This window comes from Pyrgilauda ruficollis, unplaced genomic scaffold (genome assembly GCF_017590135.1).
Source record: "Pyrgilauda ruficollis isolate IOZ18807 unplaced genomic scaffold, ASM1759013v1 scaffold17, whole genome shotgun sequence".
Classification (NCBI taxonomy): domain Eukaryota; kingdom Metazoa; phylum Chordata; class Aves; order Passeriformes; family Passeridae; genus Pyrgilauda; species Pyrgilauda ruficollis.
The window spans coordinates 3,870,646-3,898,593 of record NW_024515875.1 but is presented as its reverse complement, the minus strand read 5'-3'; the positions used below and the strand labels follow the sequence as shown (position 1 = coordinate 3,898,593).

The 27,948-nt window shown below is 42.8% G+C and overlaps 1 protein-coding gene across 1 annotated transcript; it reads right to left on the bottom strand.

The window, feature by feature from the left end:
• Positions 1-399: 399 nt before the first annotated feature.
• CD96 (CD96 molecule) lies at positions 400-27,578 on the bottom strand. Its single transcript, XM_041464118.1, is given in 18 exon segments — positions 400-511; positions 1,557-1,680; positions 7,447-7,521; positions 8,398-8,442; positions 10,218-10,246; positions 10,248-10,269; positions 11,448-11,625; positions 12,003-12,089; positions 13,167-13,180; positions 13,435-13,441; positions 13,952-13,992; positions 18,475-18,545; positions 18,547-18,695; positions 20,150-20,257; positions 24,177-24,382; positions 24,385-24,450; positions 24,453-24,599; positions 27,521-27,578. Coding segments are annotated over 18 exon segments (1,539 nt in total).
• Between the last annotated feature and the right edge of the window lie 370 nt (positions 27,579-27,948).

The following is a 27,948-nucleotide window of genomic DNA, read 5'->3' as shown; positions in this document are numbered from 1 at the left end:
GCCACTGTTTGCTGTGTAACTGTGATGTCCATATGGCAGAGTTGTCATCTCTATACATTGAATAGATGGACAAGCTTCAACACTCTTCAGTCAGGCTGGCAGACTCATATGTTAATCTGCTACCACAGATGAGACAGCAAATTCCCAGTTCATCACCCAATTCAAATTAAGCACGTGTAATCTCACAGTGACACTCACCATGAACGTAGTGCATGCATAGAGATACACAGGATGAAAGGAGTGTCCCAAGGCGTGCTCAGCTTCCAAAATTAATGTCATGTAGGAGCTCTGAATTTTAATATGGGTCATTACCACCAAGCTCCTGTAACCACTGTTCCAAAGGCAGAGGCTTTTAACTGTGCCAGTCTTCTGTGTGCTACACAAGGGCTGCAGGTGGTGTTACAGGTTTTCCAGTTTGTGGCAGGATGGGGGAGTCCCATCACACTCTGCCATGGAGGTGTACTTTATTGGAGGTGGCGGTGGCTTGAAAGATGGAGGTCTGTTCATCATACTGAAATAGAAGAGCGAAAATGCACTATCACATGAAAGTAGCATAAAAGGCAGTTGTAAAAGGTTCACAGGAGGAGGTGGATTGGCACTAAGTCATTATAAGAGCACCTGACATTAGCTCTTACATACTGCAACTTCCCTGAGTCTGTTTTATAACCCCAGCACACCTCCTGCTATTCATTTGGCTTTCTTAGCTCCCACCTCACAGTTTTATTTCATTCATGTTTTAAAAGAACCGAGCATGGTCCTGATGAACTATTCAAAATCCTTGCATGGGCCTTTTGCTCTCACTGCTCTCTGAAAGTATATTTAAAGACTCGTAACTTTTTTTGGGATCAATTTATAAATAAAGGTCCCACCTCAAATTAGTTTAAAAAAATTCCTGGTTTTATCTTTGATATACAGGTTTTGCAGTTGAGTTTTAAGAGGTTTTTCTAGAATCATAGGTGATTAATTATAACTATGATTTTTTGAGTATTTTAATAATTAGTAAGATTTAAAATAATTGTCTCTTAGATATTGCTTTTACCAGTAGATCTTGGAGCGTTTTAGTAGGGAATCAAACTTTGGTAATAATTGCATACTCAATGCTTCTTTGACTGGGATTGAGTTTCAGGTAGCCTACTTTCACATATATTATTCAAAACTCAAATAGAGCTGCCCTAGAAGTACAATTTCATTAAAACATATCCTCAAGTAACCATAGAAAATGAGAGAGCAAAAGCAGCTGGCAGGGAGGCTAATAGAAATGGGGGGCTCTGGGGACAAAAACTGACTGTTATTTTTCCCTTACACCCTGAAGCTGCACTGCAGCTCTTTTCTTAAAGTTTATTTTAAAGATAACCCACAGAACAGATGAAGGGACTGAGAACATTCTACTTTACATACTGCTGTAAGAGAAAAATGGCATTAGTGATCTATGTACTTAAAGGCTTTGTGTGCTATGCGTCGTCATGAAAAGGTGTAAATCCAGACAGCTGGGTTAGAGTTGGTGCTGCCTTCTGTGCCACCCCTCTCACCCCTGTGGCTCCATCACTGGTACTCACATCTCTTTCTGGTACTGACACCATTTCCTGACGCCTAAAGGTACCAGAGCGCTGCAGACGAGGAACAGGACAGCTACGACTGTTGGCCAGGGGAAGTGACTGGCTTTGGTGTTCCTCCTGTCACCTGTAAGGGACACATAGAGCTCATCTGAAGGTCCTCAGAGAGGAGGGAAATCAGGGCTTGATGCCTGGGGCTCGCTGCTCCCTGCCCTGCACAGCGCTGCTGTCAGTGCAGCCCCTCATCACCAGGCTGAGGATCCCAAACTCCGAGAATTGCAGCTTTGATTTATGGACTTAGCCCACTTTAGTTCTCACTGGGTGTGAGAGCTGATTTCAGCCACCCACTGGCTCACTGGACAAGATTATTTAGGCACAGCCCAGAGAGCATTTAATCCAAAACCCATTGGCTTTCTCTGTTCCCCTGTGAGCTGCTCTGCAAGAAGCTGCATGTCACAGTGCAGACAGGCACACCTGCCCACCCCAGCCCTCCTCCCAGTGGTTAATTTTTCACTGACACCAGACACCAGACCCGGCCAAAGCGTCTGGCCAAGGGCTCAGCTGCCTTTTGAGGTGAGCTCTTGTCTTATTCCAGCTGCCTTTCCCCACTGCAGTGCTGGGATTCCCCTCCCCTTCCCCCTTCTGCACAGCCACCCTTGGGGGTGCTGACAGAGGTGACCTCAGGTCCTGGGTATGGAGAAGAAGGAGAGAAGGAGCACAGTCCTCCTCCAGCTGCCAGAGGGTGCAGCAGTGGCCTGGGTGCCAGAGAGATCCATGGGTGATACACCTCAGTGTCACCACCCTGTGCAAGGCTGGCCACACTGGTGTGTTGCCCAGGCTGGGTCTTACCCACCATGGCAACCAGTGCTGTGGCCAGTCCACCATGCTGCATGAGCCAGGAGCTTGCCTTGGGGCACAAGAGTATCACTGGCCAAATTTTGTTGCTGGAAGAAAGCATGCACTGGAATTTTGCTTGCAGATGTGGGGAGAAGGCTGGAATGCCAAAAGCCTGTGACAACCTGTGATATGAGGATACAGCAGCTGTGACTCCTCTTTTCATCTGTTTTCCCTTATTTTGGAATCCCCTGGTCAAATGTACATGATCCTCCAGGTTTCGTGCTTCTGTAGTGGCATGCTGAAAGAAGAGGATTTGTAGGATAGTGTCTCACCAGTACTGTTCAGCAGGCTGCTGGTAGGAAAGAAATCTTTTCCTCTGGTAACTGAAATTGTCTGGTCTGTGATGCTGTAGGATAGGTTACCTATAAAGATATGGGCACAGAACATTTTTAGTAACTTAACTTTGTTTTTCAAAAATGAAAGGTTTTGAACCCTCTGTTATTCACCCAGCTGAAAATTCCAAAGCCAGAAATTTCCAGGATCAGGGTGTAAAAATTTTCTTGGCAAGATGCCTACATTTTTGGCCTATGACCTGGTGTTGGATTAAAAAAAAAAAGTGCTTTTATCAAATGAAATATTATAAGAAGGGAAGGGAAGGGGGAAGAGGGAGAAGAAAGAAAGAAAAAGAAAGGAAAGAAAGGAAAGAAAAGAAAGAAAGAAAGAAAGAAAGAAAGAAAGAAAGAAAGAAAGAAAGAAAGAAAGAAAAGGAAAGAGAAAGAAAAGAGAGTTAGTTAAGATGTTTCAGCAAGCCAGCATTGAGGCAGCTTGGCACCTTTGAGCAGTAGAGCTGTCTGGGAGAATTATAAGCTTTTTACTTCTTTGATGGTAATAAGAAACATAAAGACATTAAGTGGCTTAGCAGCAACTTAAAAGAGTCTGCCTTTGTCATGACTGAGCAAAACCTCAGTCTCCTCTGTCAAGTACTGTTTGAACCACAAAAATCATCTCTCATCTGTTTATAGACAGTTTTTTCCCACTGATGCTTAAGATCAGTGATCCATAAGGACACATTTCTGTTTTTTCTAGCCATCTCTACATTTGCAGCTTCTGAAATAATAGTCAAATACACAACTAGACAATGGCACAGCATTTCCAGAGCTCCCATGGCACTTCTGATGTGGGGATTCAGTGGTGGAATCATTCAAATTTGTACAAAAAGAAATAATGACCTTCAGTTATCTTGCAAGCCTGTACATGACTACTTCATTACGCTCTACTGTGGCTGTTTTGGACTCTTTGACTTTCTCTGATGCACACAACAAATTAAACAACAGAAGAACCTGACAGTCTCTGATATAACTGCTGATTTATAAATCCAAGACAAAAACCCAGCTTTAAATGAAGTAAATAACTAACCAGTTAAATAACTAACCAGTAAATCTCTTTAAAAGAAAATCTCTTTAGTGTGAGATGCTTGCTGGCTTTGACTGAAATTGAGAGTTCAAGAGTATGTGTGCAAGTGTATCTGTGTGTGTGTGTGTGTGTGTATGTATGTGTGCATTAAAAAGATGTATGAAAATCAGTCCAGTTTTAGGGCACTCTAAAAATTCACTGAGATTTTTGGATATTAATTCAGTTTTTTTCTACTTGCTTATCAGGTGTTTGATTTTATGTGAATAGGTATGACACATTTCACATTTGTAAAATGCATGGCATTTTACAAAGTTATATGCAAAAAAAGAAAGGATATACACTTAGAGATCCGATAGCACTTGCTCTATACAGCACATTGATGAGCACTATTTATTCTTATTTACATAATGCCTTATGTTAGAGCATCCCAAGACCACAATGATAACGGTAATCACTGTTGTAGGATTACAACAGTGGCCCTGGGAGGGCACAGGGATACATGTGTATGCCTCAGCAGACTCACTGGTGCCTGTGTGCTCCGAAACTGCCCTCAACTACAGCTGCTGGACCAAGGACCCTTCAAGGCTGTTATATCTTAGCTGGTGTTCAGGCAGGCACAGGTGTAGGGAAGCAGTGGCAGGGATATGGGGATGTGTGGAGCAACACAGACTATCCCCTGCAAATAGTAGAGTAATTCAGCATGCTTTTAGAAAAAAATGCAACCAGCAAGCTGTGCAAGAGCAGAATTATGAAGCATTAGAAGCTGTCAGAAGGTTCTGGTATAAATGCATCGTTGTGGGTGCTACCAAAAATACATTCACAAAATGGAAAGCAGCTGCTACGTTTGTGCTTCAGCCAAAAGACAACTCCCATGGAAATACAAAAGGACAGGTTCTGGCTGTTCCAAAATCACAAAGGCAAACCAAGATGTTAAAAAAGCAAGTCACTTTGGGCTTTATACTGCTGAGCAGAGATTTTCTAAAGGGAAAGACTAGTGAAAAAATGTTCACCCTAGGGGTTTTTTTATTGATTTATTGGTCTTTAATGAGGCTGTCTTTCAATGTTCTATTTGCCAGCCGTTATTACTCCACATTATCTCATTATTTCACTGCTGCTCTGCAATTTTATTTAGCTTCTCTGGCAATTTATTTCATCCATAAACTACCTTCAGCATTCACTACATTTGCCTAGCAACTATCTCAATTGTAATATTATGAAAAGAAATATGTCTAATGAAACGGGGATACTGAAATGTTTTTTCATTCCTCTTTTGCCGCTGCAAGTCCTTGGCAGCTTGGAAACCCAAGTCTTTATCTTCTAACTCGGTGGAACTCAACAGGGAAATTGCTTCTGTGAAGTATTGAAAATCTGGTACACGTTACTCCACATGACTTTGGCCTCTGCTCAGAGACAACTTTTCCATGCTTAGTAATAATTTTTGCAAGGTAATGTGGTGACTCTCAACTAGCAGCTGAAAATAAGCACCACAGAACTAATGCTCTGAGAGAAGGCATCACAAATTGATGACCTGCTGCTGTGGGTTTTGCAAGATGCTCCAGACTAATGTAGGTTTGCAACCCAACATTCACTAAACTGGTGCCACATTTGCAGTTTGGCTACATAACTCCTCTGTTCCAGCCCTGTGAAGCAAAGAAGATGAGTTGTGTACTCACGTGCTGCTGTCAAAGTCTCTCTGGATGCTGTGGCACTGGTGTAGCCTTTTGCCTCTGCGGTAGAAATTAGCGCTCCTGCTGAAAAGCACAAAGGCTTGTAAAAATTGCTGTAGAGAACCATATAATTTGTTTTTCATTTCCCCCTCTTTCTTCCCTGTTTTCTGACTAATGAGGTCAAACAGGTGTAGCCTACCACTCAAGATGCTGGCTTCCCTCAGACAGGCATTACCCAATGCTGTGTCTGCTTTGAAAGCTAGAAACTGAAGAGGAATTTTACTGAGATAGGAAAATAAACTTAGACAAAACATTTGAAGCATTTTTATATTTCAGCTTAGTTTCAGGCAAACCTCAGGAGCTTGAGTGCACTGGCTGGTTTTGACCTGAAACCAGTAGAGCAATGAACAAACATACATAAATCAGAATTTAGACAGGATGTCAGCAGCTCCAGTGCAATAGAACTGTTTTCCCAACTTCCAAAAGGAAGTTTTGAAAAAGTTAGAGTACAAGAGTCACACCTGTAATGTCTGATGCCAAATACCAACTTATTTGACATCTTCCTTTAAGCATTTTTTTAAGTGCTAAGATTTCTAGGGCTCAGCTAGGTATTTATCTGATATTCAAACACAGACAGATGGTGGCTAGCATGCAGGCCTTCATTTTCCCAAGAGAACTATTTCACATTTACTAAAAAGAAACCATATTTCTTAACAACTGTCTCATTTTGGAAAAATATCAAGCCATCTGAACAAACCTGCGGAGGTGAACTGCAGCTGTAACTGATCACTCAAAGCCTCTCTGGCTCAGTGGTGGAGCAGTTGTAGAAACTAAGCAAAACCAGGCTACAGTTTTAGCAGCCTTGGTTTTGCTTCCCCTCTTCCTCCTCTTGCCTATATACGTGCACTCTTCTCTCATATCCATTCTCAGCCGTCTCTTAGATTTTCACTTGCAAAATAACAGGAACTGAACCAAAGCTAGACTTCTGTAGACTAAAGCAGAAGGCTTGGGCTTGGTGTCTTGTCCTGACTGTTGCCCAGAGGATTTGCTCAAGAAGCTGATCTTGAGCACACGGGTGGCACCAGTGTGAGGACCAGCAGTGAGCCAGAGAGAAGTGCTAACCCAGGGCTGTCATACCATAACTGGCACTTGTTGGGACCACTGGTGAAAAGGCAATTGCTTCCCAGGCTACTTGCAGAAGAAAAATGGCTCAGATCCACCTTACATTACAAGTGTGACCTCGTACCACCTCAACCAAGGAAAATGTATAATTCAGTGAGGATAAACCCTCTCTCTTCACATTGTTTATTTATAGCCTTTGTTGTGAGTTTTTTTGTTGAGATGGCAGGGCTTTCAGTCCACTTGGACAAGCAACTTTGCTGTTCTGCTTTCAGCCAGGCAAGTGTCTCTGTTTTGGGGATGGGGAAGGCAGTTTGAGAAGCAGCAAACTTTCATTTCAGCACTGCTGCAATCTGTGTTCCTGCCTTGGCATATCTCAGTCAAGCCTTTGCAAGCTCCTGGGCTTTATGTTGAGTGATTCAGCTCCCAAAGAGCACTCTTTAGGGAAGGCCAAAGCCTTGTGTTTAGTATCTTCTTCCAGTGTTCTATTTAGGCATGATATTTAACTAAAGACAGTAGGTATTATTCATAAACACTATAATAACAATAATTAACTTTTTGTAAACGCTAATAACACTCAATGTCTGTTCAGTTGCCAAAATTAATGAATATATCCTAAACAGAGCATTAAAAAAGATAAAACCAAGTATTTTCTCATATATTTATTCCTGAACGGTGGTTACACTGACAGTGGTTAGTGCAACCAGTGGTTAGTGTGTAAAGCACTAGGAAAAGAACTTCAATGGACATTAAATTTCTAGCTTCAAAAAAAAAAAAAAAAGATAGTTATTGTGTTTATGTGTTTTTCTATTACAATGTTGAAGCAATAGAGAAAACAGTTCGATTCAATTGATTACCTTGTGTTGTGGAAGCAGGAGTCAAATTTTCTGGACTTGTGAAATCCAGAGAGGCCACAGATGTCGACTGGTGCTCTAAAGACAATTAACATGGTATCACACTTACTCAATAGGTTCTTCAGAAAATAATGTTAATAAATCACAAAACAACCTAGATCAAAGAGCTTGCAGTAGCTGCTGGGTAAATGCAGACTGAGCAGCAGAAGTCCTGCTGTGGGAGTTAAGGCTAAATGCTCAAAGCACAACTCCAGTGGGCACTTGCAAGGCAGCTGATGTTATCAATGCTGACCCTTTCCTGCTGGCTGGCTGCAGGCATTGCTTATTTGTGCTTCTGTACACAGGGTTTGGTTTGACTGCTCTGGGGTGGATCGTGGACTTGAATGTGGTGCTCCCCAGCTAAGCCAGGGCCTTGCCAGAAATCATCCGTGACAACAGGCCACAGCCACATCAGCCCAGGAGATCACCTGCTCTTGTGAGTTTTCCTCTCAATTGCTGAAGGTAGTTCTATGTAATTATCCATATCCATGCTCTGGTAAAACAGAGTTAATTATATACTTAATGAATGGGAATGATGCCCTGCTGTTGGGTCAAGGAAAAGTGATGGCTTTAACTTTTCTATCATATGCACCTCTCTGTCACAATAGGACAAATTTATTTACAGTTTTATTGGCAAATAACTCAATTTTAAAAAAATACGTAAGAATGATATATAATATTCAGCATGCCATTTAACATGCTGTCCTAACATGGCAGTTTTAGCAAGATTTCTGTCAGATGTCTGCTGGGGTAACCTCACAGCTCACAAGCTCCCAAGCAGCAGCACATTGGTGCTGTCAGCACCAGCACATATTGACCTTTGCCTGTCACACCTCTGACTCTGGTGCATGACATTTAGGCAGTGCTAAAGTAGAGATACTACATATATTCAATAAGTAATATTTGCCCCCTTACCTGAGGCTGTCATGACAGCTGATGTAAGTGTTGAATTACCGAAGTCTATAACAAATCAAAGTAAACATTCAGCATGAGAAAGGTGTTTATTCTGCTTTAGGAAAGTGGATGATTGAAAGGTTCAGGAGCAAGAAAGTGTATTGCACCTAAATTCCAAATAATCTTTCAATGCGCAACCCAGACAAGTAGTCCAGACGGAAACATGAAATACCTGACGTAACTGTGCTGAGAAATCCTTAGAGAAACAAAGGTTTTGGGGAAAAACTTTGGAGCCCTTGGTACCTCAACTTAAAAACCAGAAATGAATCACATGGGTTTATTCCATACAAAGAGGCACCATATTAGCACAGATGCTGAAACAACATTTATGACTTGGTGGTGGCACCTGCACAGTTTCATACATGAGGCACTTCAGACGCTGCAACTCTGAGGGGAAATTTCAGAGACACTCTGCACTGAAACATGCTCACTGAGTCCTCAGAGAAGAGGAGGACGCATTATTCCTTCTAATTAAAAACTGTTAACCACACAGGCAAGCTCAGCAGAGACAGCATCCTGCCCAAGCAGACCTAGATGTCTGTTTTCTTTCCTATTTTTTCCCAGCAGGAGAGGCAAAGTACTTCCTGAGTGGGCCAGAAGGATGGATAATGTCCCCCTCAAAGAGGTCCATGAAGGAACTGATCTATTAAAGCTCACACATTTCATTAGAAAAATATATCTGAGAAGGCAGCCAGAAAGTGCCTCTGTCTCGTCAGGCACGTGTGGAGGGCACTGAGTGGCACTGCAGACTGGATCTTAGCACAGGCAGGTGACATCCACCCTGCAGCTGCTTTTCTGTGCTAACACTTGTACCTCCTGTGACTGCTGCTCTTTCATTTGCATTTCAGCTTAGGCCTGCCTGCACTAACAGGGATTTCACAGTAGCTGGCTGACATAAAGGACTCCTTACCAAAAATGCAACAGGTCTAAAAACCAGAGGCTCTTTGAGATGTGCCTGGCTCCCAGAGGGTTCTGCAGAGCGTCCAAGACAGAGCAGGGTGGTGGCCTGATGTGAGCTGCTAGGCTTCCTTTGAGTTCATCTTGCAGAGGCCAGTAGAGGAAAAATAATCCCTCTCTCAGGGCCCCCCAATATCTGGGATGGTTTTCTGTGGGTATTGGCTGAGCCCCCAGGGCCGGCTGCAACCTGCACTTGCCGAAGTTTCTCACCAAACCCGTACTTTTTTTCATGCCATCTACTTACAGCATTTCTCTGACAAACTCATGTAACCCCCTGCTACATGCTGCCTCCCATGCAGAGCAGAGGAAAGCAAACTGCTCCAGGAGAGATGTTTCCAAAGGGATTCAGCTGAGGTGTGGAGGGAACATTTATCTGTCTGCAATAAGCTGATAATAAGACAAACTTGCAGGGGAAGAGCAGGGATTTACCAAATTTACACAAATTAAGAAACATTATATCAGTTCTTTAACATGGCAAAAATGTTGAGGATCTTGGCTCTGTGCTTAAACAGAAGGTAGAGCCATTAGCAGGGCTGTTATTTTTACTTACTAGTTCAGTACTGAAAGAGCTATATTCAGATGCCAGCTGAAGCATCAGAAATAACATTAAATGCCTCTCAAGGATGGAGTTTAATTATGCTTGGTCTTAATTATAATAGATTACATCACCAAAATATTGGTTTATAGTATTTTCTGTGAAGTCAAAGCTGCAGAAAGGGGTTCCTTACTACCCATTTAGGGTAGTAAATGCTACAACAGCTTTAGGACTTTATAAACACACCTCAAACACAACCAAAGTTATTTTATTCTCTAATTTATCCTACCATCTGAAACCGTGGTAGTAAAAACTTCAGGAGGCTTCATTATACTTATTGTCTGTGATGGGAGAAAAAAGAGAAAGATTAATGCAGTTCTTAAAAGTAGTTATAAAGGCTGAAAATTTAGTTTGGGCTTGTGTCATATTGTGCACCTTCGCAGAAGGGATGGCTGAGAATTAATGTAATTCTTTCCTTTCTGTCACATCTAAATACTTTAACATTTTTATACAGAGTGGATCTATCTTAGCATTAGCATAGCCTGCAGGCAAGAACACAGACTGCTTTGACTGACAGCTCTTTGATATGAATAAATTTTCTAGAAAACAGCAAATTGGGGGAAATAAGTAATTTTTGAGAAAAAGTTACGATTTATCTCCCTCCCTTCTGAAGCTATGTTTCCAGAGGAGTAAGCTGTGCCTTTTGCTGCAGTCTTACTTTGTGGAAAAACATATCAATAGGAATATACACAGCCACAAGAGTACTCAGCTGAGCTGCAAATAGTTGCCATGGTAGGTGATGTATCCCTAGATGCTGCTAAGGGGTCAGCAGCTCAGTTGTTTTCTCTGTGCAGCAGGGAGCACGCATAATTTAAAAAAATAAGAAAAGGTATAAATATGCATTTGCACCTAAGAGGAGACATGCACAAGGGGGTGCTAAAGGAAATCTGTCTGCCCTTCTCACGAGTCACCCTGCATCATCAGAAGTGCTGAAAACTGTACTGCCGAATCTCCTGCTTTTACCAAAAAAGCAGGAAAATATTTCTCCCCACTTCCCTAATCATGTAGCTAAATCTTACAATACAGATTATAAAGGAGTTTCTTCACTACCCATAGAGGTGCAGCCTTTTGCATGTTTTACTGAAGGTGTATAACATAGCCCTGAGTCTGAGGATTTGATTTCTCAGGGAGCCACAAGTGCTCCATGAGAAACACATAATTATAACAGCTCACTGGTGCCTTGTGGCTGTGTTAAGAGTATCTTTGGGTATGGGAAGTACAGCAAGATTCTGGTTAAACAAATAAGAGTCTTCTGCTTGTGCAGAAGTTTCTTAGCTCATTCAGAGGCTTGAGCAAAGATTTCAGCCAAAAAACCTGCCAGAGAGTTCAAACTGCTTGATGAACTTGTACAATAAAGCTTTTATACTATTGGCATTTCTTCAGTATTTTAAATAACAAGAGAATACATGTGTTTGGTGTTCTTAACATTTTAGAAGTGTCCTATCTAAGAAAAACCTACCGAAGGAAACAAATATTTCTTCAGATGAAATATTCTGTGTTTCATTTTCTGGGAAGGGAAACAGACACACACATAAGAATTTCTTATGTGTCTTATGGGTCCCTTGCAGCATCAGTGTTCATCTCAATGCATAGAAACCTTCACTGTCTTGCAAGTCTTCTTGTACCACAGAAATTTCCTTGGGACAGAAAAAAAAAGAAAAGACCCTCTTGTTACACTCCAAACTCTAAGTCAGAGCTGTGCAAAATATTAGTACTGGAAAGCAGGCTGATATAGCCACAGGTTTCTTTGCTGAGACAATTGGCATTGTTTCTTTGCCATTTCACATTGGCAAGAATGGTGTGGCCATGCCAAACCATAGTTCCCATCCCTGGCAGGGGACTCTGGTCACAGCCTTTTGCCAGCTGTTTCCTTTGAGGAGGCCTGCTGCTCTCCCCTTCAGCCACATAGACACCTACAGTTTCCCTGGGGCAGAAGTGGATAAGAGTCGTGGCTTTCCCTGGGCAGCACTCCTGCAGCTGTGCTGTTTCTCTGTGGACAGGTTGCTTTACCTGCAGGCTGCTCTGTCAGGCTCACTCTGTCCATGTACCACAGGAGGCTTGGCTTAGGAAATGCCTTCCTCACGACACAGCTCACATGAGGCTGTGGGGCAGCACAAGGCAGTTGTTAGGTTACACACACACACACAGATATATATGTATGTATGTTAGGTGAGCCTCTGACATTTCCCTCCTGGCTGCCAGCTTCCAAACTCCTGCACGGACAGTGCTTGCTTACTCCCAATCCTGCTCTGGAAGGAAGCACTTGCTTTCTCCTTATTGTGTTTCTTGCCCCCTCCTCTCATTTTTCTGATTGCAGACACTGTTGAATGAGAGCCCAGGGACAGCCCTGTTGCCCTGGGTGTCAGGACTCCAACTCCCTCCAGTCCTGTGCTGTGGCTGGGGAGATGTAGAGTGACCCCCACTCTCCTGTGCCCACTCTCCTGCTCCCAGTGACAAACACTCACATGGAAAAACACTGGAACTGGTAACGGGCACAGTGTGTGTGATGAGAATAAGACACTTTCTGATTGCCATGTAAATCCTTTCTTCATTAGGCAGATAGAGACAATTCCTATGAAAAAGACTGCCTAGCCCAATGATATGTTGAATATGATACCTTTGTAGCAGACAGAATATGTATGCCATTTCCAGAAATCAAAGTAGATGCTTTAGATGCAGTAGTCCTGGTTCTATGCCAATTGTTCCAAAGATCTGTGTTTGTGCTCTGTTTAATTTCTCAGCAAACAATAGATGGGCAGGACCTCAAAGTCAAGGCTAGGTGAAGGGTTGGGCTCTAGAAGGGTGAGAGGTCTCATCCTCATGCTGCCCGGACATTCCCAAGTATGTTTATTTAGCAGGTTATGACGCTGTTAAGTACTAAACACTTTTATAAGAGAAATGGCCTTGTTCATTTCAAGAGAAGAAAAGAGCATGTGCTACTCATGCAGCACAAACCTCTCTTGCTCCCTCATTCAAAGAAAGTGGTTCCCACATTTAGTTGGAAGCAAGCTTGATGTATTGAAGCCAGCAGAAGTCAATCATTCAGTACGAAGACTGAAACTATCCAGCTGAAACTCTTTCCCTGCCATGGTAAACAGCACCTGAGCTTGTAGTGAGCTTTCTCCCATTTTCCTCTTCATTATTCCCTTATTTTTCAGGCACTTTTATATCATAATACTTTATCAATCCTTCCTATAAAGAAACAGAAATCTGATATCCTCACTAGATTTAAGCCCTGCAAGAAAGGCAAAAAAGAGAAGAAAACAAGTCGGCGTTTGTTTGGAGGTGAAGAACAGACAGAGGCTCTCAGGGGAGTTTCCATTTCACAGTCCTGTGAGAGCAGGAACCCCTTGCTCTGTTCAACAGGACAGTGCAGACAAAAGCCTGCAATGTCCAACACCACACCAGAAATAGGTCACCAGGAAAATTACACCAGTTTGCAGAACCAGCTGACTCATGGATTGTGTGAAGTGGGTGGTTATGGATAGTACAAGGTTCTGCCTGCCCACAAGCTCTGTTTCCAAGGAAAACCTTCTTGATTTGAGATTTACTTGCAGCTCAAAAGGTTTAACTTGGAGACATGGAACAGGAAGCAAAGCACCATACCTAATAGCCAGAGAGGCTTACTAGTCAGTCATATGAGCCATAAATATGTTTTATACAAAGCTTGGCCAGTGCAATTCAGCAGGCTTTTAGGTTTTGCTATTACCAAAACTGAAACAGAGGCCCACACAGCAGAGGAGTCCTTAGAAGTCCCTGGTTTGTGCTCACTGCTGTGGGGGTGGCAGTGGCTCAGAGGAAAGGGCGCGAGCACCTCGAGTTAACTCAATGCCTTGCCTGCTGCCCTGTGAGCTCTGTCAGTTTGGAAGATGCCTCCTGTGCCTGATTCAGCTCAGCTTGCCTGGCCTTGCTGGGGTGGCATGGTGGCAGTCACAGGCAACACTCTTTGCTCCAAAATTGCACACCTTCTGTGAGGTGCTGGCTGATGAAGATCTCAGGGTAAGCTGGAAAGCAAACATAAATGCATTAGTGAAATGGACACTGCAGATCACAGTAACAGCTCCTAATAACACTTAACAGCCTTCTATTGTAAGAAGAGTGGAAATTAAATCCTACCTCCAGCCACACATCAAGCAAGATAAAAGTGTTTACAGCTGCAATTTGAGGTCAAGGAAGTGGTTTATAAGACTGTATCACCAGCTATTGCCACAGGATCCAGGATGCATTTCACCGCCTACCTCAACTAGGCTTGGGTGGCTTTGCTGGGGAAACAAACTGAAACCATCCTGCAGTCACAGCTCCAGCAGCAGAGCCACCTTTCCCGAGCCCCATGAAATCCCAGTTCCTGGTTCCTCTGTGTGCTTGACAAAGGCATCTCCAAAGGCTTTAGTCATCCCCCAAATGCTGATTGATTTTGGATGTCAGCTACCCAGATGCTGTTGCCTGGACAGATGTGTGACAGTGTCCCCACAGATGCCTCTTGCCTTGCCAGGAAGCCCAGAGCTCGCCCTCACAGCAGAGCACTGATGACCACATCCACATGAAACAAAAAACTGTTTTCTTCTGGTTTTTTGCAGCATTTTGGTTCTGAGCACAGCTGATTGTATAAAGTAAAGCTATCAGGTACCCTAAGCCTCTCTAAACTACATTTCCAAATTAGCCATTGGGATGCCTGGTTTGGAGCAACAGTGGCTGACTTCTTAAGTAAGGACTATTGAAACTGTGTTAATGTATAACAAATCTCAAAAGCCTCAGATAAATTTGGCTTCTGGCCCTTTCTGAGCCCTGAAACTGGATTGGAAACAAGTGCTCTCCCTGAATTACTTAGGAGATCCAAAATTCTTTATCTTTCCAATCTAAACCTCACTTTAATCTCCACCATTAAAATAATTTTCTATTTTTCTTTCCCTGTTAATTGGTATAGGACTACCTCAGTTAATTACAATCCCCCCTGAGGTGAACTATCTAAGTTTCCCTCTTTTAAACAGCCAATCCACCAAGGACTCTCCTGACTTCATTTTAAATTTCCATTTTTCTGCCTGATGTTACTGATGGATTCTGCCTGGGCATGACTTACATTTAGTTATCATGGCCTTCTGGTTTTCTGGACTTATGGTACTTTTTTTTAGTGGAATTTCCTGGTTTTTTAATCTCTTCTGGATTTTGAATTTTTCTGCTTTTTTGGAGGGTGGGGTGGGGCAGGGGTTATAGATTCTTCCTATCAGGAAATGAGTGTCCTAAGATTTCATTCTTTCTTCTTTGCCAAAACTGTACAGGTGGTAGTGGAGCTGGCAGAAGACAGACAAACTTTTTTGGATGCAGGGAAAAGTCTGGTAAACTGGATCCTCTAATTGCTGCAGAAGTTGGCTGGGAGGCTAAATGATGTCTGGTCTAGTGCATGCTCTTCCTTTTGTCTTTTTCATGAGAATGGGTATGCTTTGCCACACCTGTATTGAGTGCTGTCCTCTGCTTTCTCAGATGTGTTTGCTGGGTAGCTGTTCTGGCAGGCAGCTTTCATGCATAGCTCTGAAAGGTCTAATAGATCTTTTCTAATTAACATCTCAGCCCCTGTTAACACTTTGACATTAATTTGTCTTGCTAGGATATTTACCAATGCTTTGGATCTAGCAGAAATTCAATATTTAGTTCAGCAGTTTCTCCTGTTGAGCTTTTACTCTTACAAAATATTATATTTTCTTCCTCAAGCCGGGTCTTATAAGCTCTCAGAGGAATATAATACACCCAAGATAGCTCAGCTACCTTTGGAGGCATAAAATAAGCAGGATGTCTTCTGTTGCAGTGTTGGAAACAAAAAGGTTTAATAAAAGGCAAAATAACAAGCAGAAAAAACGGAGCCAGATGCAAGAGATCTACTCCTGGTAAAAACACTTCACAAAAACCCCTAGTTCCTTTGTTCTCTTCTTTTTCTACCCAATTGGTCAGGCGGGACTTTTTGGCTTCTATCCAGTTAGCTGCCCTTAAGTTTGAGGTGAAGTCCCTGGGGTCCAATGAGGTGGCTTTTTACCTAATCGATGAGAGAAACTTCTGGGCTTCTTTCCTTTTTAGGGGGACAAAGCATAGTTTTGTCACTCTGTCAACAGGGGGCACACTCCTACACCAAAAAGGAGAAATCAATATTTGGCAAAGTTTGACATGAAAAGGCCATACCTTTTCACAGCAACTTGTATCTAAAAGAACTCTATTCTAGAAGAGAAATATTTTAAAGTATTTAAATCCAAAAGCACCCTCCTAAAAAAAGCTATCTTGATTGAATGTCTGTTTTTACCCAACATACCAAGACTCTCAATTTCCTTGAGCGATCTTTTCATGCCTTCTCCATCCTCTCCGGCCCAATTCTCAGCCCCATTGGGCCACCTCAAGCAGCTGTGAGGGAAAATTATTTGGCACTCCTCAGACTTGGCCTGCCTCTGCTGTGTTTAGCCCTGCCTGAAGTATTTTCCAGAGGGATCCTGCATGAGGAGTTTCCCACAGGCGCCTTCTCCTCCTCCTCCTCCTGTCCCTTCCAGCTCTGTGCTGCAATAGCCGCCTGCCCTCCCTGCCCTACTTTTAAGCCACCCAGCCTGAGGGGTTCAATTGCATGAGTGTTTGGGTGACAGGGGTGATGCTGGCTTGCCAAGAAGGGAAAACCTCCCCAGGTTTCCACTGGGCTTCTTCCCTAGCTGTGCCCTTGCTAATGGCCAGAAAGACAGATACAACCAACATAAGGTGCTGTTGACTTTGTATGCATATACTGTCTTCAGGTTCTGTCCCACCCATGTGAGGCTGGATCTAACTGCCAGAACACAAATATTCATTTCTTTATTCTCTGGTCAGCACAAGGAACAAGAGAGGTGCTGCCATCTGAAAGAGATCTTTGTCCCCAGATGTCACCTAGAGAATGCTGGATTATCCTGGACAGTGTCTCTGCCAGTGCTGTGCAGGGATGTGGGCTGGCTCAGGGCACAAGGGAGCACATGGAGAAAGGCTGGGATGGTGCAATCAAAAGTGGCATGACTTCAGCAAATGGTAACAGGAAAGTGTGAGACAAGATGCAAAATAGTTATTTCACCTGCAAAATTCAGACATGAAAGGGCTAGAAGCACATTTCCTCCGAGTGGTGGACTTTACTTAGCTGAGGTCTAAGAGACTTTCCTCAGTACCCACTGCAAACCTCAAGGCTCTCAGGGAGCCAGCTCTGCCCTTGGCACCCCTGCGAGAGAGGCTGGTGGCACAGCACCCTGCTCCAAAGCCAGCCAGCACTTACTGGGAAATGCAGACTGTTCACCACCAAGGGCCACAGCTGCTTTCTCTAGTTTGCCTCTCTACCCTCCTGTACTGATACTTTGATGTGGGTTCATGCATAGCTAAGCACGTATCTCTCAGTAATTCAGAGAAAAAGCTAAATAAAGCAACCTCTTAGTAAGAGATACACAAATCTAGGCAAGAGCATCAGCAGTGATGGAAGAGAGAGTTCAAGTTTATTAGTGTCCTTTAATGATTACCCAGGTGACACTGTTGGTATTTGAGACATGTTGATTTCAAAAAGTGGCTGAATCATGCAAACACAAGAGGAGGTTTCAGATCATTAACGTCTATTTTTATTTCTTTTACCTCAGTGACCAACAGCCCTCAGACACATTTTGCTTTTTTTCAGCTGCTCCCTGTTGAACTTTTCTTTGAATTCAGAGCATCAGCCTTGAATGGCCATGCCATCCACAAGCTGTGGGCTTCCTTGGACAATCAGCTACAGTCAAGGGCCTAAACACAGGCCCAGTGTTTAACACTCATTTACTTTCAAAGCTTTGGAAATATGTTTTCCTGACCAACTGATCTCTAAAGAGAAAAGAAAGCCTGGTTTTTAAGTGGATAGCAATTTTCTGATTGTTAGTGATAAGCCACTTGAAATGGAGCAAGGCAAGTAACTAAAGATGGGGAAGGCTTACAAAATGAAATGCCAGCCCACATGTTTGCAGTACACAGGCTCTGCCACTCTTGGCCAATTTGAGACCCCCACCAGGACCCTCATTTCCTCATTTTGTCAGCAGCTGAATGTCACATGCCTTTGAGGATGTGATTTTGCTACAACTGTAGTCCCAAACTCCTTACTAAATTATGGCCATGATTTCCTGACCACAGACAGCATGGTTATTGGGACATGAAGATCTTGGTGACCACTGTGCTTCCCTGTAACCCACAGAATCCCAATATAAGCCTACACATCAGGGTAGATTATTGCATCACAGTGTGCACATATGAATCTACTATTTTTTCTTGCCAGAAACTGAAGGAAGGGACTCAAATTCTTCTAAGAACTCCAGGGTTTACTACTATTTACTAACATTTTATGTCAATGCAGCTGAAAAAAATGACAAGGTGAGTATGTTTACATTTAAAGAAAACTCAGTATCTGTCAAAAGTTATTGGCTTCAGAACCAGGCAGGAGTGTCACCTTTCCAAGGGCAAGGCAATTGGCATAAGCCCCTTACCAAATACTCTCACAGTGGTGCTGCTTTTCTGGACTCTCTCTGGGTGGTGCAGCACGTAGCAGGAAAAGACTGCCATCATCAGTGATTTTGGTGGGGAAAACCTTTAGGGCATTGCTCAAACGCAGGAGGACTGCCTGCCCATACAGCATCCTGCTGTTCCTGTACACAGCAGGACAAGAGGGCTCCTTGGTCACAATTTCCTCTTTCCTCCCATTTTCATCCTGTGTACAGAAAAACCAACAAAATTGTGAAGTTCGGACACACACACAGAGAAATATTTTTGTAAACCAGCTCTATTCCCACTATGAAAATCTTCCCTTGCATATTGTGTAGCAGTAAGTGGACATTTGAAACATCTGGGTTTTTTTTTTCCAAATATATTCTCTCAGAACTTCAATACCAAGAGCAGTTGTCATCTTGACAATAAAATATGGAATAAATAGCTGTGTCTTGTGAGTTCTGATCTCTGTATCCTGCAGAGAGAGCAACAGAGGTGCTTTCTCACTGCACCAGTCTTCAAATTATGCTGAACATCCCATACATATTAAATGCAACTGAAATTTCAAGGAAAACTTTGCTCTTTTAGAATTTTAAGTAGAAAACCCTGATAATAATAACTAAAATTTATCTCTCTTATTGTCTGTGTGGCAGCCACCCTTGGTTATAAGTACAGCCAGCATGTCCTGGACATCTGTGCCTCAGTACATATTTGCAAGTTTTACTCTGTACGATGTGTGGCAACCCACATATATAAGTGTGCTGATCTTTGGGGTTTTTTTTCCCCTTTCCTCTGCTACTTTGTAGAGTGAACCAGCAAAACTGATGTAGTAAAGGTAAGGGTGTTCCCTACAAAAAGATTTAAAATTTTAATATTAAGAATGACCTGTAGAAGGGAGATCTGAATAGATAATGAACCAGGACAGAAGGTTTAAAAACCTAAACTATTTGAAAATCACCTTTAAGGAAATCCTCAACAGTTACAGCTTCTCAGTGACAACATATATAAATGAACAGGAAAAGCTCAAGGACACTGCTCACTGATACTTGTCTGTACACACTGAAATGAATACTAAAAGGTTGCATTAAAACATGCATATAAATATTTATCCAGAAAGTGAGACAAAGCACAAAAATACAGCAAGCTTCGTATCTGACAGAAAATTGCTTAAAACCAGTTTTTCATGTGGTTAGCTTGATAACTGGGTTTGCATCTCTTCAGCAGCATCTGTGACACAGAGATTCACAAAACCAAATGCATTTGCCAGTACCTTTATTTTCTGTGTCAAAGCAGCCTGATATCTCACTGTCCTACACAGTAACCAGGTATTTTTCAGATACTAAAGCTTCACTACAGAAAAACTCGCCGGAAATCCAATACAAGAAATATTTTAGTTTTGTCATATTAGCCATTTTCCCTAGACCTGCTCTGTATGTGCTCCTGAAAAATTCAAAGCAATTAAGATGGAAATTTTCCTCTTTGCTTCTTTAACAGCTATTATTTGCAATGTATCTATGGTTATACTTTTCCCCTTTATTATCATAGTCCAATATAACTGATAAGTTTTTTAGCAGATTCTGCAGGCAGGACACATTGGAGTAGAACATTTTCATTTCAATCTACAAAAATACCCTGTAGTTTTTTCTGAACTTTATATCTGAGATGAAAAGTACTTACCACTAACCATTTCAAAGGATAAGTGGACAAATTTTCTGAGGTCTCGTCCTCAAGGCATGGAATTTGTAAAGTCTGCTTTAACCACACTTTCTTCAGGTAGTGCCTTTCCTCTTTTATCATTGGAACAACTACAACAAAACAGAAGAAGGAAAATTAGAAACATGATGTTCATTGTGCTTTGACAACCAATGCTAACTAGTCTTCTATTCAAGGAACAGGCACTTTTTGGTTTAGAAGGGAACTGTAATTTTCAACCATTACACCTAGACACATTTTTTTAAGTGAAAGCCCTGCATCTGATTCTAGTTACAGTTTCATGACTCAATTCACAGCATTACCAGAACTTTTTGGCAATTCTTAAAAAAGCTTTTCTTAACTGCAGGATCACGATGTCTCCTTTAGGAGCTGAGAATAATTGGAAGCTACAATTTTTATCTACAATTCTTTTTTTCTGTGGCAATAAACCTTCACATCAATTTTGTGCACCTCTATTTCCTTTTCTCTGAAGATATCTTCAGAGACCTTCTTTTCACTAAGCAAGCTATTCAGCATGTCAGTTAGGTTAAGACTAACCCTGTTTTTCAGTGTAAGTGCTCCTTTTGTTATTCTCCAGCCTGCCCACTACCACAAAACTTGTCACTCTTGCCTTTCTTACCCATTTCAAAAGCCATTTCACCACCTCCTACTCTACCCATTCTCAATCCAGGGCTCCATCCAGCTGTGGAGGCTGGCCAGAGTGGTGCAGTGAACAGTGCTGTGATCCAGATGTTGGGTCTGTAACTGTGCATGTGTGTATTTAAGCAGGAAGAGCAGTGGTGATGGGTGGGAGATGCTCTGAGTGCCATGGTCAGCACAGACCTCTCTGACCCTTGGCCACAGGGCAGGCAGGGATGTGGCACATCCTGCCATCCTTCTTTGCCCTCAGGCCTGCCTTCCTTGGAGGCAAGGCATCAGCACTCAGCACAGGAAATCTCCTCAGCTCTTCTCCCCTGGTAGCTCGGGCTTGCATGTTGAGATAGAACAGGTATGTATTCAATTTATTTCTTATCTTGAGGGGAGTGAAAATATCCAGCTGTCCCAGACTGCCATGTTATTTGTCAGAGGGGACTTTCTGGTGACTGAAACTTCCTTCGTACTTGGCACCCAAGCACAGAGCAATGGTGCCAGCATCAGCCTGTGCCACAAAGATGTGAAGAAAGGCAGTGCCCTGAGCTGTGCCCGGGAGAGCCAGCAGCAGAAGCAGCTTCCCTCCACTGTCCCTGAGAGTGAGGGACCTGGGGAGCCAGCTCTTGCAGCAGGACAGAGAGCACAGAAGCCCTAACAGAGCTGGGTAGTGCGGAGAGGATAATGAAAGGACAAAGCAAGTAAATCTATAGTTTCTCCAGGAACAAAACTGTACAGAAGATTTTGCTGTGACAAACCACCATGCAAAAGTGCTGTGCACAGTACAACAAGCATGGAGATGAGCAGTCATCCCAGAGCTCAGTCTGGGAGCAGCTTCTGCCTACTCTCACAGTCACATGTCCCAGCTGCTGGCTTCCCCCTCCCATCTCTGACTCCAATCTCCATTAAGAGCCTGTTGGCTAGAGTCCTCTGTGACTGTCTGTCTGTCCTATGAAGGCCTGCTGCTCTGTGAGCTTTTTACAAGTTGACTGCATCTGGATTCATTTCACTTTGATGTAAATAAAAACTGTACGTCATCATAGACTGTCACCTTTATCCATCCCACTCACTCATAGGCTGGATTAAGGATTTTTTCCTTCTTTTGAGTCAGAGTGGTTTATTGCAAAAGATCTGGTTACCTTAAAACACAAACCTGCAAAAGGAGGCAAACTCAATTTTTTAGTTCTCTCTAGCAAGCAGTCATCAGTAGCGCAGCTGGCTACCTCTTGTGGTTACTGAAAAAAGCCAGAATGATGCTGATATGAACAAGGGCTGCCCAAACTGTAGACAGCAATAACAGCATTGAACCCGTCTGTATCAATGAAGAGCAGAAGAAGAGAAGCAATGCCTGATTAGCTCAGTTACTGTACTAAGAAAGAGACAGAGAAACTTTGCATGAAGAACAGAAGCATGGGAGGGTTTCACAGGGCTACCAGCATGGTTTGTACCTCACGGCACTCCTTTTGATCCCTCTGCCCTGTGGAGCACAAGGAAGTTCCAAAAAGTAGCCTACCACAACACACACTCATACAGCGGGCAGAGTGGCAGCTTCAGCTTTGGCACAATTATTTGGCATGTACTGTTTAAACACACCCATCCTCTGTGAGCTGGGCAGAGGTGCTGGCTCTCACTTTGCCTCTGCGAGTTCATCAGGGCAGGCAGGTACCACAGGGTTGCCCCAGATATGTCTCCAGGATAACAGCACCAAAATTATTGGAGTCACTGCCATGCAGGGGCCATCAGTGTTAAACATCCCTGAGTATGAGTCTTGCGCAGGACCTCCTCTTGCTACGGGAGCAACATGGTCCAGCATGGGGGCTACCAGTCTGGCCTTGTGATGTAGGTAAAAGGGCAGTGGAAGCACATCAAAATACCCCTAAAATAACCTGCACCCACCCTACTCCTAACTCTTGAATGTCCGCTGTGTCTACAAGCAGAGTGAGCACATTGGCCTTGCTGTTCTGAACTGAAACAGTGCCAGGTTTGCTGTTTATTTTAATCCTTCTTGAGTTGTTAGCAGAAACCTGGGTCAGAAAGAGGTTTCTGAGGTCATCAAATCCAGTTCCCCATGTGCACAACAACAGGCTGGCTCAAAATCCATGCGAAGTTCCATCTTCACAGCAGTTTGGGCTTTTGCCCTCACTGCTGACACTAAATAGCTGTTCCCAAAGTTGCTACACTGACAGCTGCCACTGTTTTTTAATTTGTTGTCAAATCCATTCTCATCTGATTTAAATAAATTTGTTCCTTTAACAATAATTTAAATATCCTCCCTGGAGTTTACACTCTCCCCTGAGGCTTACTTACCGAGAGCAGTCATGCTGCCTTCCAGCTTCCTTTTGCCTGACAGAAGCAGCCAAATCTCCATTCCTGTGATTCTCCTACACAATTCCCCACTTTGCTCCAGTGTATTTTTGGGGGTGGTGGTGATGCCTTAAGTTTTAACTTTTAGATTTTTCAGATTCTGTGCTGCTTTAGTGTATAGTTCTGAACTTCATATTAAGGCTTGGTAAACTTTCTTCACAGAGTAGGTAGACAAAATAATTCCTTTTCTAGCTTGGGACTAAGGACAATCAATACTAGTTTCAGGCCCAAAAGCATAAACAATGTGGACTGAAGAGAGAAAAACAAGAAGGATGGGACTTCATAACCTAAAGCTATAATTGGACAATTAACTTGAATATGCAAATGGACCAAAACTTACAAAAATGTGAGACCTCGTGACTGGTTGTCCATTTTGGGCTCATCTTGGCTGTAGCCCTGTCTGGGCTCTTGTACTTCCCAAAGTGTATCTTGGCACCTTTTTGAGGCCTTTTAATAAATACCTACTTTATTCTTTAACTCTGTCTAGCCTCTGTCCTAAGTCAGCCTTCACAAGGTATCAGTGGGGACACTCATCCTTCCATGGAGCTAACACCAAGCAGGCTCTGCAGATGCCAGCCCTCAGTCTCAATCAGACAAGGGTGTTTTCTCTTCCTGGTGCCCAGTGCTGCACACCCACAGCAGCAGCAGCCCATGATTTGAAGATCCAACATCCTTAATCCCACCATATCCTAAGCTGCTCATCCAGTCTCCTCCACAATATTTATCCAAAATGAAAATGCAGAAACTGCCCACCTCACCACCTTTTTTTACTTTACTATCGAACTTTTTATTCCACTACACAATTAAGGTTTCCTAATCATGAGTTGGATAAAAGAGTAAAGAGTGCACTAAAGAGTGCCTGGTAAATAGGAAACTGTAAAAGCAACATTCAGTGCCACTACTGTGAATCCCAAAAAACTCACCATCACTACCATTTATCCTGACATCTTCCCCCACCTCATTAGGAAACAGCAAAATCTCTTACCTTGCAATCACTTACCTTCTGCTTGACAGTAAGTTGAATTTTTGCGGCCTTTGTCCCATATGGGTAAGTAGCAAAAGTGCATTCGTACTGCCCAGTAAGTGACACGGTAATATTTTCCAGATGCAGCATCCACCAATTGCATGCAGATGTGACATTTGGATTGGTGGAACACAAGGACCCTGTGTTGTCCCCACTGCAGCACATCCTTGTGCTGAAGGACATGAAAAGTTGTAAGGAGCCTCAGAAAACCTGAAGTAATGGGTGCCATAGATGGGGTGATATACAGCTTTTTGGTAGAGGGGCTGCCATCAGTCTTGGACCACTGTGTCTGTATGATGTGGGTGCTGTGCGGTTTTGGGAACAAGAACACCAGGGTCATGTCAGTACCTGGCACAGCATGGACCACTTCTGTCTGGGTAATGACATCTGCAGTCGGGCCTTAAAAACAAACAGGATCATCTTCAGTGCAAGTAATGTTTAAACAAAGCTTTTCCTAATCCATCTTTGACGTGATTTGGTGCCTTAGCCACAGACAACTGCAAAGGCCCTACAACTCTAACCACAGGCTTCCCAGCAAATCTCTACCAGTACAGACTGCAGAGAGAAAACTGGGAGAGCAAATGCATGTGTGTCTGGAAGAGGCGAGGGAGATCCTGTCACACTTCTTGGAGAGAAATGAGAGCTCTGAGGGCCTCTGTGAAAATGAAAATCTTTCAAGCAATATAAATAATGCAGAAGCTGGACACAGTTATTCCCCAGTTCTTTTTGAAAGAACAAATGTGCTATCCCTGCTGGCTAATTCCCTGCACCACCCCCCTGCCCACTGCCTTTGTGGGTTCAGCAGAGAAAGCTGTTCTCCGTGTTATTAAAGAGCTCCTGCATGTCCTAAACCACTGTCTGTCTAGTGTCAAAGTGCGCTGCTCTGGTGTGTGTGTTTTCTTCCTCTATTAATTTCATAAAGCAGGTGGCAGTCCTTAGTGTGCCATATAAAGGAGTAATGGATCGATGAAATGAAGGGGCATTCAGCAGGAGCCTGTACCACTTGGTTTAGCTGCTGTTGTAGTAGAATTGATTTATATCCCTTTCTCCCTCCTCTAAGTAAGAGTCCGGCAGTCCCCAAACCCCTGAATGCAGGGCACTGACAAACTCAAGGAGATGAAGAATTTATGGAGGGGGTTGTTGCAGTGAGATGAATAATCAATCATTTTCATAGAGCCATACACAAAAAGTCCCTTTTCCAAAAGAACATCCAGGTCCACAAAAACAATTAGTTGTGCAGTTGTCCTTAGGTACAGACTTGTTGCCCCCCTTTTACATTCCATTTTATCATCCTCCCTGTGTATCATAACTTCCCCATATATTTGCTTTGGGAATTTGCCCTGCAGTCCTGCCAGCTGCAAGTGCCCACTGCTCACTTTCTTTCCTTGAAAAAGCCAGGTACCAATTCCCTTGCTTTGACACTGGCTCTGCTGTGTGGTACACGGCTCTGGGGCACCTGAGCCAGGGTGCCCCTGCCAGGGCTCAAGCATCCTCAGTGGGGCTGCAGTGTGCCCCACACTCCCCCAGCTCAGCCAGGAAGGAGCCAGGCAGGGACTCTGTGTACCCTCAGCTCTGGCTTGATGGAGAGAAGGCACAAAGGCAGTGTGACACATCCGCACAGAGCTGGCTCTGATTTGGTATCTGTGCACTGAAGGGTGACCTGGACACTTGGAGACTAGATGTGTGGAGAACAAAGCTACTCAATTGCCATGGCCAACATTAATCTCTGCTGTTTCATTGCTGCACGTCTTCTGCTCATCTTTTATTCTAAAAGATGTGATGATGTAAGAAGGCAAATAAAAATAAGCCTGAATGACAAGTCTCGCAGCCTTTTTCTGTGAGAAAAATTACTAAAACTATTTTTGTCAGTCCAAGGAGCTTATTATAGGAAATGTTCTCTGATTTCACCACAAGTTTTGCATCAGTAAAAGTTAAGGGAAAAGCAATTAGGAATCTTGCAATCAGACTATCAAGCAAAAGATACACAGCATTTTTTCTCTCATATTCATGCTGCCTTAGGTCTAAGGATCATATAAAGAATGTCTATGAAGAACCACTTGAGTAACTTATATTAAGTTGAAAAAGTTATATATGTAGAAACAACATTTTGATTTGCATTATTTCTTAGTAGCCTAACACAGTAGATTATTTTAACTGAAAACATTTTGTGCAAAATAGTTCTTAACTTTTTGCTAGCATCTCAATATAAGTAATCTCATTTTATGTCAACTTTATTTTTCAAAATCAAATAGTGTCCATTAATGCATACCTGTGCTCCAGCTGAAATTTCTTAGAGTAGCTCCCAGACATTTAAGTGTCTGATCTCCACAAAGGGCATAGAGGCCTCGACTTTCACCTTTGAGTGACTTCAGTGAGGATTTAATCTCAGAGGGAAAAAACCCTCCAATCCCTATTTTTCTGTATTTGCTATTTCTTTCTTACATGTGCATGCTGTGAGGTTTCTATTCCTTTCTTTGCACTTGAGATTTTCTATTTTCTATGAATATATGTATGAATTATTTTTATTTTAAGAAAGTTTGCCTCAGTGATGTAGCAAAAAAACTAGCCTATGCCAGGTTGTGAAATGCATCCTTCCATGCTAGTGAAATACATCCAGTTTTTCCCTTCTTAACTGGAAAATTGTGTATCCTACAAAATTGTTGTTCCTAGCTGGTAACAAGTATTCCTGCATTTATCATGGTCAGAATTTTAGGGAGCGGTGGTGGGGATTTGTGAACACACTTTTTCTTGGTTTTCCTCAGATTGCTTTTGGTTTAAATGCCCTTAAATTTAAGGGGAAAAAGGTGCAGCCCTCCTTAGTCAGCTTTTCTGAGTGTTTTACTTGAATGACAAACTTGTTTCTCTAGATGTTAGCACATGGGGCTAGGTGGAGAAGAGGAAGGGTGTAACCTTTAAGAGGTTATACCTGTACAATTTACTCCTGCCTTGAAGTGTTTCAATTCTTCCTCTCTGCATACACGGGTATGTAAGACAGAGACAGAGAGGTGTTTTTTATTTTTCCCTTGAAAGCTGTTTTCCTTTTGGCCCATTTGAGAGGAGCACACATTGCCCTACTTCAAGTGAGCTCATCCCAGTGATTATTCCAGCAGGTTAGGCATATTGAATTAAGTAATCTGCTCAGCACAAGGCATTTACCCCTTACTAGCTGCACATTATAACTAGGGTTATCAGAAAGTTGTCAGGAAATAGAAAATCATCATCAGTAGCTACAGCTCACCCTAGTGAGACCCACTAATCCCAGCCTGCCCCTCACCACCCACCATCATAAACTGAGTCAAAGTGTCCTCCGGCACTCTTACCTGTGACACTGGGCGCTGAGAGCAAACAAAAGAGAGAGAAAAGCCACCTTGCTTTCATCTTCACTTGATGAAGTTCTGGTGAATATGTAGCTGTCTTGGTGCTCCCTCAGAAAAGCAAGTTGAAGTGACCTGCCCCATGCAGACATGCAGCAGTCACTCAGCATGACTTCAAAGAAATACTTCATTAAACCGAAAGCCTCTGTTTCCCGCCAGACTGAAAAAATAGGTAAATCTTGTGAAACCTTTAAGACAAAAACATTACCTACATTTTAGCCCATGTTGAAAACAATTATTTTTTCCTTTGTCTTTTCAGATTAACTCAGAGTAAGTAGTTTACCAGTTTACACACTCTCAAAAATATGCCAGGTACCTAAGTTTGAATATATAATTTCTGGGGATATGGTTTAGGGGTGATTATGGTGATGCCA